The following is a 13,109-nucleotide window of genomic DNA, read 5'->3' on the forward strand; positions in this document are numbered from 1 at the left end:
TTAGTTACCAAGGAGGAAAACAGATGATTCGGCAAATCTTAAAAAAATTGATCAATTTCTTTAATTAGGTTGAGATAAGTGATCTCAGGAGTAATTTACCAATGCATCACTTCCAGATAAATTATTCAAAGTTGTAGGTCCTTTTAAGCATTATTTATTATTTTTCAGTTTATGAATTTATTATTAAGCTATTTCATGCAACCAGAAATATCCAGAATAATTAATGATGGAGGGCATTCTGAACAGGAAAATAATTCACGTACTCTGAATTATGTACTTCATATATTTATTGAAACACAAGAGGGAGTTTATGCCACTTCCAAATCCTGTAAATGGAAACACAGTTAACAGGACTTAAGCTTCAACTTTTCAGTTTCATTACCTCCACCACACACTTAGTTTGGACAGTTACTCATACTTCATGTTACCAGCAGAATCACAGAATCTCAAGATTGGAAGGAACCTACAAGGTCAGCTAGTCCAACCACGCTCCCATTACTATTGCTACCACAAGCACTAAATCATATCTCGAAGCTCCTCATCCAGCCCCTTTAACACTGCCAGGGATGGCAACTCCACCACTTCCCTGGGCAGCCATTCCAGTACCTGACCACTCTCTGAGAGAAAAAGTTTTTCCTTATATCTAAACCTCTTATTGTGGCCATTTCCTCGGGTCCTGCTTGTTGCCTGGCAGAAGAGGCCAAGCCCCTCCTCATCACAACCTCCCTTGAGAAAGCTGTAAAGTGCAATAACGTCTCCCCTGAACCTTCTCTTCTCCAGGTTAAACAAACCCAGCTCCCTGAGCCACTCTTCATAAGACTTGTGCTCCAGACCCCTCACAAGTTTCATTGCCCTTCTCTGGATACATTCCAGGGCCTCGATGTCTTTCTTGTAGTGAGGAGCCCAAAACTGAACACAATACTCAAGATGCGGCCTCACCAGTGCTGAGTACGGGGGGATGATCACCTCTCTGCTCCTGCTGGCCATGCTATTTCTAATGCAGGCCAGGATGCCATTGGCATTCTTGGCCTCCTGGGCACACTGTTGGCTCACATTCAGATGAGCACCAACCAACACCCCCAGGTGCTGGACACAATCCCCCACAGATGATGAGGTGCACCCAGAGGTGTTGAACAAGTTCCCCCTCAGGCAGGATGCAGCAAGAGGTCCATGTCAACAAAAGTTTTATTATGCGTCTGTTTAAAAGTCTCTTAAAGTTGCCCCTAGTCTGCTGTAATTGTAATATCGTTAAAACAAAGCTGAACGTGGCTCTGTGAATTTCTGCCCATGTATTAGTATGGAAAGTGATATATTTCTTTAATTTGGAATGTTATTAAGTATGGATTCAAACAGCTCAGAATTTAAGAAGTAAATGACATTTCATCAACAAGTAAAAGCATGTTGATTTATTTTAGAAGCAGAAAAAAACACCAAAAAATTATGCTTGAAAAAACCTCCAATAAGATTTAGCTTAATTATTCAATCCAATCATTTATGACCAGCTTAATCCAGAATCTCCTTAGATTATTATTATTTACACAATTCTTCAGTAAACTACTTCTGCAAATTCAGGATGTATTTTTGATAAAACAGAAGTAAAACAGAAGTCATAGCATTTAAAAAAGAAAACAAATAAAACATTTCCAAAACAGGAACTTAGCTAAATTTAATGTTTATCTTGCTTGAAAGCTTACCAAACTGTTGTTTCCACCTGACTGTCATGCAGCTGTCGATTGTCTAGTTGGGCAAAGAGAGGAAAGAGAACTTGAATCCCTCCAATGGAATGAATTGCGCTGTGAATGGAGTGGGTTACGATAGCTTTCACATCCTAAATTAAAAAAGAAAGAAAGAAATAGAAGGAAAAAAAAATCCACTCGTCTTGGTTTTACAGGACAGTTAGTAATATAACTTGGGAAAACTACCATTGAATGAAGTGCAAACTAAATCAGACATATTTTTAATTTAATTTCACTAGTTGTGTTTCAATTGCAATAATTATACTTGAAACCAAATACAAAAAAAAACATCAGGATCATGGTAAACTCTGGCTTATGGAAGGGAGTACATACTTACTGATTTAAAAAAAAAAAGTGAGAAAAGAACAGTTTATATGATAGGTATATTAAGAACTGAAATAACACAAAATTATATTCTTCTTGTACAACAGCATATAAATACTCATCCAAATGATGTTGAACTATCAGTATCGCAGAATATGAATTTAGACACAATAAAGAAAATCTGAAGGCCACAATTATTTTTATCAGTTTTCCACAGCAATAGAAGGAGGCAAAGAACACGAAACATTAAAGGAGGTAAATACATGCTTTAAAGGATAAAAGTCATAACCTGGATGAAGTGGTAAGTTTTAATGTGTAACTCAGAAATTTGTATAAGTGAACAAAATTAACAGTCAGAAGTCAGTTAGAGGATGGTTTATGTATCAGTATTGGTTCCATGATAATAGTTTTTAGGATTACAAATGAAATAAAATGCACAAACCTGAAGCATGAGAGCATGTGGGGAGTGTACAAAAATTGAAGGATTTTCCTTTGGTGAGGATTCGAGGCATAGCTGAGCATCAGTAGCCTTTGCGTTATAAGTAAAAGCTATGCTACTGGCAAGTTTCCCATCATATAACACTTGTTTATGGTGCTCAGCAAGATGAATGTCGCTCTCAGATTTAAATTTGAATGTGCTCTGAAAAAAAAAAAAAAAAGAAAAAGAAAAAAAAAAAAAAAGAAAAAGAAAATATAAGAAACTTTACAAAGTGAAAGGAAGACTGAATTCTATTCCATTTTAAGGCAATGGCTATTTTTAAAATAGCACAAATCCCATGCTTCAATGATAGTGTAGATTATACATAAACAAGGTACTGAAATTAAATAAAAAACAAAATTCTAAATGCCATATTTCAAACCAATAATTTTCAAAGTTAAAGAAAGAATGAAAACCTCTCTTATTCTTAAACATACTGTGATCTATATCTGATCTAAAACTAGGTTTTTATGGTTACTCTGAGAAACCAATCAAGCACAAGAAGATAGATTTCTTCCTTTCTGAAAAGTGTTGACAGATTTACTTGGCACACACCTACTTCTGCATGTAGCAACCATTTGACAGCAGCAAAAAATAACCAGTAGTAACACACTGTGCTGATGCAAACAAATTCATTAGAAATTATCACCGTTTTCATCACTGCAATATGTAATACAATGATATTTCAATACTGTAATAAGAAATTCAATTTTTATTTCTAAAATTTTTATTCTGTTTGTTTAAAATCTATGTAGCTTATGTTAATTATGAAACACTTTGTTTACTTGCTCCAAGTATGGCCATCTATATACTGGTCCATGTCAAAAATACTGCTGTTTTAATCTATTTCATCCCACAAATTTCTCTCTTCCTACTGTCCCCAAAACAGTAAGAAAATATATCATGAAACTATGAGACATGTAATCAGTAGGATTATTGTTATCTAAGCTGGGATAGTTAAAATAGGCAACTTATAGACTTACTTATCAGCTGTTCCTTCCAAAAATACTGCAGATTTTAATCAGCTGTGTAAACCCACAAAACCCATATAGCTTTTGATGAGTTCTTGAGGCTGCTGGAAACACTGAATAAATTCTCTTGCTTATGACCAAAAGATTGGAAAGAATGTCTGTTCAAGTGACTGACACATGGCAATTTAAGGTCTTGTGACAAGCAGCCATTTGTATGTGGGTCATAAGAAATATGTAGGCTGAATCAACGGGACATCTGACTGCATCTGATTGAGAACCCTTGGAGCAGATATGTCAATCATCTGTGTCTCATGCACAGTGATGTTGAATGGAAGAGCGGCAGCAAAGCTGCACTGAAAATGAATGAGACGCGGGCACGAAAACTGAGAAGGAAATCAGAATAGCAAATAGGAATAAAGGAACAAGAATTCAGTAGTTTATTCTAGAATTTGATGAAGTTAGCTAACATTATTTTTGGCTCTGTTAGGATTAGTGTTGGCAGCAACTGGAGGGAAGTGATCCATTGCCCTTATACAGCACTGGTGAGGCTGCGTCTGGAGCACTGTGTCCAGTTCTGGACTTCTCAGTACACAAGAGAGATGGACATACTGGAGAGAATCCAACAAAGGGCCATGAAGATGATGAAGAAAGTGCGGGACCTCTTGTATGAGAATAAGTGGATCAGGGGATCTCATCAATGCTCATAAATACCTAAACAAAGAGTGTAAACAGACAGAACCATACTGTACTCAGCAGTGTCCAGTGTCATGACCAGAGGCCATGGACACAAAGCGGAGCACAGGAGGTTCCATCTGAATACCAGGAGCACTTCTGTGCTGTGTGGGTGATGCAGCACTGCCACAGGCTGCCCAGAGGCTGCGGGATCCTCCTTTGAGATCTACCAGAGCTGTATGGACATGGCACACTGCTCTGGGTGTCCCTGCTAGAGCAGGGTTGGGTCAGGTCATCTTTATGGGTCATTATCAATTGCAATTTCAACTGTTCTGTGTTCTTCAATTTGTATTTGGGTCAGGACTCAGTTTTGTACGGAAACTCCCACAGGTGCCACTTACTGCTTTCTGAATATTTCAAACCTGTTCAGAGTAAAAGAGTTCCTTTTGGAAGAAACTGAACAAGAAATGTTTGCAGACAGCTATTCAGTCTAAAGTATCAGATTTCAAACAATCTTCAGTAAATCCTGCCATATTCAGCATCCAGTTACAAATGTTTTAATTTATAAATGTGTTTCTCTATCTTGCCACAGTATTCACTGAAGCAGAAACAGCCAAAGTGAGTATTATACTTAACAGCTTGAGAGTTGAATCCCTGTTTGTATGGCCCTCTCTAATTCACTCATTGGGAAATCACTGCTACAAGATTACCACTTTGTCCCAATGAAGGTGATGAAGCCTTTCTCCCCTAAGAGAACATTTAGCTACACAGATATATATTTGCACACTTATTGCAGAGACTGAAATAGTTCAGCAATATCACAAATTTCAGAAAATATCTGCTTTCTAAATGAACTGTATTTTGGTGTTATATCACAAGAAAATTCTTCTTCTAATATATGTTTTTTCTTTCATGTCTTTAATCCCTATCAGAGCTAAAACTTGCAAATATTTTACTTTTACACAGCATTTCCTTTCATTTCAAGTGTGTTAAAGCTTTTCAGCAAAAATTTGTATCATTACTTTATCATGAAATTTTGCAACTTTCTAAATTATGTTAAATTAAAATGAGTTTTTAAAGCAAATTTGAGCATTATTCTATTTCCTAATTTTAAGTGTTTACTATATCATTTCATCAGCTACCACTGTTGCAAAGACATGGCCAAATAGCTGTGAATCATAACAATACTGATTTTGGGGGGAAAAAAAATAGAAGACTTAAGACTTTCTGCAGTAAAAGTTGAACTAAGTGATCATAAGTTAGAAATTCTTACGTTCTACTCATAAGAATATTATTATAATAAAATGGAAAGAGGGGTTATTAATTCTGACAAAATGCTCCCTTATCACTAGGTTTAACTTACATAAAAACATAAAAAGAAAATAAGTTCATTATACGCATATTGTACCGGGGACTAGCAAAAGTGCATCCACAGAAGGATAGCAGAGGATGGCAAGTGTATAAGGTTTAATTGCAAATGGTTAATTACCTGTCACTGAAGAAGTGAAACTTTGAGATCTGGCAAGAATCACCATAACAGCATAAATAAAAATAACAAAAACAAAACAAAACAAAAGAAAAACCAAACCTTTGTTCTAACATGCTGAATGGCAAATATATATAAAAATACACATGTATTCCTTTGTACTTTCCTTATCAATCTCATATATATAGATATATGTATATGTATAAATATCATAAAAAATAAAATATGACCTTGCACTAGATAAGAAGGTGAAGTGAATTTGAATTCTAAAGGTTAGTTGGTGTGTGTTTATATGTGCATGCATTAATGCAGCTTTTACTCCAGCCTTCACAGATGACAAAGTGATTGATACTGCAGCACTGATGAAAAGTAAACTCAGAAGCTGCAACACACAGTAATCTGATACCTCATTTTGAAATGTGTATGTGGGAGGGCTAAGTGGAATGTTACACACTTCACAGGGCAATTAGAAAAATTGGTGGAATTCCCTTTACAAACAGCATCAAATTCGGCTACCAGATGCAGTTCTTCCTCCCACATCATTTACCTTGCCCCTCTATTCTGCGATTATAAGCCCCACGGAATACCACCGAGATATGCATCACACTCTTATTTGCTGCCTGGGAACAATGCTGAAATAGCACAGTGTGAGCAGGGAGGATGCATCCTTTTGTCAACCTTGAGTAAGCAAAAACAACAATTTGCTGGGTGAAAGTCCTGCTTAGTAACTGCAAGACTCACGTAAGCATGCTTTTATATAGAAGAAACCTGGGAATGATATTACTGAATTATACTGGGTTTCTACTCAACATAATCTAAAAAGCCAAGATATCTCATGGATGAATGTGAGAAGGTTTAACTGGAAGGAGGCAAATAACATAGCTCTAATCTTGGTGCATTTTCCTCTCTTCCCCTGTTATAAATTTGATTATTTAACATTTCTACACAGTAGTTACTATGGGAAGTCTTCGGTATTCCACTATGGGAAATTTTCAGTATTCTAAGCGGTAGACTTGTGGTTTCAGACTACAAATGGTATCAGAATTTACTGCTAGACTATAAACAGCCTTTGAGTCTGGTAATTCAATCAGACTGCATACATGTTTCTGGAATTTTTAAATCTACAATCACTAATAAAAAGTCAAGATGGAAATGATGTTTTTGAGCAATCAGTTAAACAGCTGAAACTGTCTATGTAAACAGAAATATAGCATAAGATACATGTTTATATTAGAATCATTGTAGTTGAATTTAACAGTATAAAAGTAAACATTCTTAATTATCATTTTTGTATATATATACATTATAAAAGAAATTGCTTCAATCAGTTGAGAACTTTTTATTTTTTATTTTTTTTTTTAAGGTGTAGAATTATCTCAATAAAAATTTAGGAATTTCATTTTTCCAGCATAATTTTTTCATTTTACTATATGCATTTCATGTATTCCACATCCAATATTCCAATAAAAACATAATAAATTATAGAGGAAACAATAGCAGAAGATAACAGTTTAACTCATCTGCAGTGTGCAACGCTCAATGTAACTGAATCTAAAGCTAAAATATTTATAAGGCTCTGTTGGTGATTCCGAAGTGAGAAGTGATCATTACAGATGTGGCTGTAAAGGAGCAATGAAAAACACTTTCTGACAGTATCTGACTGCAAGTGAAATTTATCGATGAAATGTATAAAACCTCATTGTACACACTGAATATCTTCATAGCTGTACTTTAAAACAATAGCTACACATTTTTTACTAAACTCTGAGGCTTCTGCAAATGGGAAGCAAAGCATTAATGAATGTTTAGCCATGATTAGTAAAAGATAAGTTCAGTAAAGGTTGATCAGTAAAGCTCCTAGTTGTTTAGACAAAGAAGAAAGGCACAGTACACAGCAAAGAGGCATTAGCTGCGCTGAGAACACAGTCTAAACTGAATAACATGTTATATGAAAACAAAACACCCCTGAAGAATTAAAGTACACTTAATTACATTTAACTGACATTTAAAAAAACAAAACAAAACAAAACAAAACAGAAAAACAGTAAGAAGCTGAAGTGAAGAAATTTTGTTCAAGGGACACCTGTGAATCAAGGAAGATAATTTGTCAACAGCATAGTGAGGATAGTGCAATAAGTACTGAAAATGATATTTAGTATGAAAACATGCCTGCCTTCTGGAACCCCTAAGTGCTCAAGAATAAAACCATTATTCCTGTATCGTATCACTGTAGTATGTTCCTGAAAATCCAGGATTTGAATTTATTCACAAACATTGATTACATTTATTATTAAGAAGAATAAGGTTATTTATATAAGAAATCTTTCTTCAAACAAAATAGAGCATTAACATTGGAATCAAGTATTGCTTGCTTGCACAGGTGACGTGTCTCTTGACTGACTGAACAATTTGGTTTCACAGCAGGTTAAAACTACAAACCACATGCAACAGAATGCCTCTTCTTCAAGTAGCCTTAATATACATTTGGCTTCCCACACTATATATGAACCAAAAAAGATGTTTTCAGTTGTCACTGCCATTTTCTAGCTGTTGTCAAATAACATTTGCAGGATCGTAAATCACCATCACTGGAATGTAAATGTTGATTTTTATTTGCTAGTTTTGCAACGCTTTTTATTTTCAAAGCATATGCTATATACTTTGAATACAGTTCAAATGGTACCTCAAATAACACAAATGAGCAAAAATAAAATTAGTGAATAATTGGCGGCACATATCTAATAGTCTTTAGATGGTGTTAGACTTCATCATTCATTTTCAAGATTTCTTCAATGGGCGAACAATTCCCACATACTACTGGAAAACATCTGCTTTATTTTTCTTGATGAAATAAGACTACACACAGTAATTTCAAGTAATAACTAAGACTTTTTTTTTTAATACTAGAGTTTGAAGTTGGATGGAATCATGGTGTGTGCATCAAACTGTCTCCTAAATTTCTCTAGCAAGACACGAATGAAAAGCTCACTTCAGCAGAACTGTGCATTTGAACAGAATTGGCTTGTTATGCTTTGTTGAATGCTAATCTGATATAATTCAGGTTTTAAACACAAAACAGGAGGAAAGTTGTTCCCCTGGAATTCAATGCACAAAACATAACATTGTGCCAATTTGATTATGCCCCAAACTAATAAGATTCACATACAATCACGTTTCACCATTCTTTAAAGAAATTGCTTGCATAGTTAAAAAATCTGATAGAAATTAAGAGTAGTTAGGAAGCTTTGTGAAATATTTATATTTTGATGAAAACAAATCACACATCTCCACACGATTCTAAGAGGAATATTTACATTCACACATAGCTTCCTACTATATTTATCAGTATTTCTACCAATTATTTTTTGTTTCTAGTTTTGCAAAACAGTATTTTTTAAGATCCATTGTTACCTTATAACCAGGTCCTAACTGATGTATTGCAAAAATCTGTGCTGGGTTGAGGGCTTCTGTGAATACATATACAGCTCCAAGTTGGCCACAGAATACTCTGTTAGCATCAGCAGTCTCCGAAGAGCCAAGAAAACATTTGTCATAACTCTGTATTGGAAGAGGCAATGTTAATGAGCTTTAATTATACAAACTATACAATGAAATAATACTCATGTACAGACAAAAATAAAAGAAGACTGTAATGAGGAAAATAAATTAGTCACTTAGCACTTCAGTACCTAAATAACTGTAGTGAACATTTTCATTTTGACTACCTAACCCTTAATTGTTTTATGGTTCATTAATACTGTGCTTCTGTATCTACTTGCTAGGTTTTCTTTATATTTATCAACCATTTGACATACAACAGAGAAAATTAGAATAGCAGAGTACAGTATTATTTTTCTATTGTACTAAAATAACTAAAAGCCTGTAGGAGAAAAAAATAAATGATTCTTCTAGTTTGCCCAGGTGCACAGTCTTGTTCTATGACCTTATCATACACTTCTTTGGTTTGACTTTAAATTCTTCTGACTTCAGCTTTGCAATGAAATAAAGTAAGAGGTATCCAGGATTTCATCTCTGATTTATACCCCCTTCTGACCAGTATCTGTTTTTTTTTCTCTTTGGAACTTGTAATTTCTTTTGATAATTTTGATTTATTTTTCTTCTTTTCTTTTTTCTTTTTTTTTTTTTTTTGACAAAATTCCTAGAACTAGAGGAATTATAGTCTTGAATGAGAGCAAAACTCAACACACTTTAAAGAGAGGGTGAAATTTTGACAAAAATAATAAAAAACCCAACTTGCAACAAAGTTCACATCCAAGATGCACAGTATTGATGATAGGCTGAGACCACTATGATGACTGGCAAATGGTGAAACGTCTTAAAAAAATACAGTTAGTCCATGAAAGTCATGCTTATACTTAAAGGGATTACTGATACTTGTGCCTTTGTTGTCAGGAAGTCTCAACTTGTCCTGAGCAAACAGCCATTTATAACTTTAATTTTTTTGAGGAATTTGTATCAGTTACTGATGACACCCAATTTGTAATTTTTAATTAAGTAAATATATCTATATTTCTGCCTATATCAAGACTATTTTCTTGTTCTTTTTCTTGTTATCATCAACTGCACAACAGACAGCATTTTACATTTAATTTACATATAATTTACAAGCTAGCAACTCAATAAGGATCCCCCAACACCTCAGCTGACATTTGAATCACCACACTCTCACCCAATATACATGTTTACATTACCAAGGAGAACCCATGCTCTGAAAAAAACCTCAATGCCTTGCCTGTTCTTGCAAGTAGAAATTCTACCAAGGACATAAAGAATGATGATCAGAAGTTACAAGCAGAGCCCATCTACTTTAATTAATACACAATATTTAAACCCTTCCTATCAAATCCAACTTTACCTCTACATTGTAGCATAGGACAGTTAATTTCCCTATGCACTACCATGCTTCCTACAAATGCACATAGAACAGCTCAGATTCACATGATAAATAAGAAACAGCAGTGAATAGTGAGCTGATGAATCATACATCTTTGAAAATCTACATAGGTTTAACTTGGAGGCAAATCACAAGAGATAATTGTTTTGCCTGCCTCCTTCATTCAAATCTTTGGGACAGAAACAGTACCTTTCTCCTGCATCATTAGGTGTGTATCCTCATCTCTTCCAATGCAGAAGATAAGAAAATGGACTAAAGTGTTTTTTTTGAAACATAAACAGATTTAATTTAAATAAGTTATATTTTTAAGAATATGAAATCTGATGCATTTCCTGTCATATTGAACTGTTCAGATTACTTGAAATCAGTCCAGTTAACATTTAAGTATATGTGCAGTCTTCTCCAGCTGAAAATGAATGCTTTCTGCCTGTAGCAGAAGCAGATACAAGATGAGAAACTGTGTCTGTGCAGAGTTGACAAATGCTATGCAACTGTATGTTTCTCCATATCTTTTAATTGGTAATCTCCCTTATTTTCTATACAAATGAATAAAGTATGAAATACAAAATGGCTATTTTGTAGCACTTAATTTGTACTTGTTAACAACATTAATTAAATTCTAATTCCTTTAAATTTAGCACGGCATTTTTAGTACCAGTAAACTGCCTGTGAACTATTCCAAGTCAAGCAATGAAATAGGAGAAATATGCTTGTTACTGGGATAAAGCTTACTGCCATAAATCTCATGACAATTCTTCACACTTCTGTGTTCTGTCTTTTCTTTTTTCTTTTTCTTTTTTTTCTTTTTTCTGTTAATCTTTATGTATTTTGTTGGTTCAAAATGGTAAACTCTCCATAAAAGAAATGGTCTCTTACAATGTTTATACAGCACTTTAAAAAATGTGACTCTGACCTGAGTTCAGGCTGCAATGTATGCAAAATACTTAAGAACTAATAATCAAACAACAAAATTAACATTAAAATTCAAACAACAAAAATAACATAGAAATATTTAAGCGTTACCAAATATCACCTCTTGGTAAACAAGAGAACTTAATGTGATACAAAAATGAGTGCTTGGCAGCATGCATACCCATTTAGCTGAATGAATCAGTTTTTCTTAAGTGTTTTCCTTAATCTATCTCTCTATATCTGTAGCTCCAGAATAACTTCTCATGGGAAAAAAAATTGAAATATTAAACAGTTGTTATCAGTCTCCTCTATATAATATCATATATTAAAAATATTCTCCATATCAGCCTCTCCAACAAAATCTCTACAAATTTCCTTGAAACAGTCATGAAAATACAGCTAAAAAAAATGCATGACTACCTAAAGAAAAGCAACAATATTAAATTTATGAAATACATAACTAAGGAAGATAGGCTAAAGCATAAACTTAAAAACAGAAAAATTCCAAAAACCTAGAGAAAATACAGCACTTTTTGCATTTACTTTAAAACAAATTGAACTGTTTGATATACTGAATGCTGCAAGAAAAGAAAAAAACAAAATCTTACATCATTCGTATTAACGTGCCACGCCATGTCACCATAGGATACCAGCTGACCATTCACATAACACCTTATTTCACTGTTTCTCCAGCGATTGTAGATGTGCACAATGCTTATCATATACCACTGAAAAGAAATGGAAAGAACAGTATGTAGTGGCAGCTTTAGTGCCATAATGTGAACTAAATGACTGTAACTGGAAAATAAGTGATCCATCCCACAAAATTAAATGACCAGACACATATTTGCAAACTCATGAAATTATGTAGAAGTCAAGTAATCAGAACTTAAACATCATTCAGAATAACTGTGACTAAATACAATGATGTACCTACCTGCATCCTTTTCTGGGATTAAGTCCAATAATGCACACATAAAATTAAGAAGATAAATACAATCCCATTCTTGAAAGTGTAATACAACTTGAAAACGAAACAACAAAAATGCAACTGAAGCCTCATCAGAAATCCAGTTCTATGTGCACTTAGCCTAAAAAAATGTAACATATACCTATCTTTTAATCACAGCTAACAGAAATTATTGAATAACTTTTACAGACCAGTTTAGGATCTTACTGCAATTGCTTCATATGTTTGTTGGTATTTTTGTGGGTTTTTTTGTTTTTGTTTTTGTTTTTTTCTTTTTCTGTTCTTTACCATTCCATCAGTTTTTGGACGAATATTACATATTTACTGTTATATAATCAAACTGAGAAAACACCACAGCATAATGTTTCCATATACAACTATGGTGATCTTTCAAATAATCTGTTCAAGTAGAATCTCAATGTCTATGACAGATTTTAATTGTGAATTGAAAATTTTCAGAAGAAAACCCTAAGTTTCCTCGAAAATCCAACTTTCAGAATAATGTAATCGTAGGAATGGGAATTTAGTCTTTAAGATTTGCAAATCAACCCATATTTAATAATAATTATATTTTAAATCATATACAAATCAGAAGAAAACTGGAATCCTGTATTCTGTAATGTTTCCATTTTATCTTAATAACCT

At 33.9% G+C, this 13,109-nt stretch overlaps 1 protein-coding gene across 16 annotated transcripts in view; it reads right to left on the bottom strand.

Annotated features, from left to right (window-relative positions):
* The window catches only part of NBEA (neurobeachin), a 460,919-nt gene that overhangs the window by 351,204 nt on the left and 96,606 nt on the right, over positions 1–13,109 (bottom strand). For all 16 annotated transcript variants that reach the window (XM_015851986.2, XM_015851985.2, XM_032442135.1 and 13 more), the window contains exons 7-10: positions 12,103–12,222; positions 9,079–9,225; positions 2,503–2,700; positions 1,695–1,828 (exon numbers count right to left, since the gene is read on the bottom strand). In XM_015851986.2, coding sequence (XP_015707472.1) covers positions 1,695–1,828; positions 2,503–2,700; positions 9,079–9,225; positions 12,103–12,222 — 599 coding nt within the window. The remainder of the gene's footprint in view (positions 1–1,694; positions 1,829–2,502; positions 2,701–9,078; positions 9,226–12,102; positions 12,223–13,109) is intronic.

The sequence above is a fragment of the Coturnix japonica genome, chromosome 1 (genome assembly GCF_001577835.2).
Source record: "Coturnix japonica isolate 7356 chromosome 1, Coturnix japonica 2.1, whole genome shotgun sequence".
Classification (NCBI taxonomy): Eukaryota; Metazoa; Chordata; class Aves; order Galliformes; family Phasianidae; genus Coturnix; species Coturnix japonica.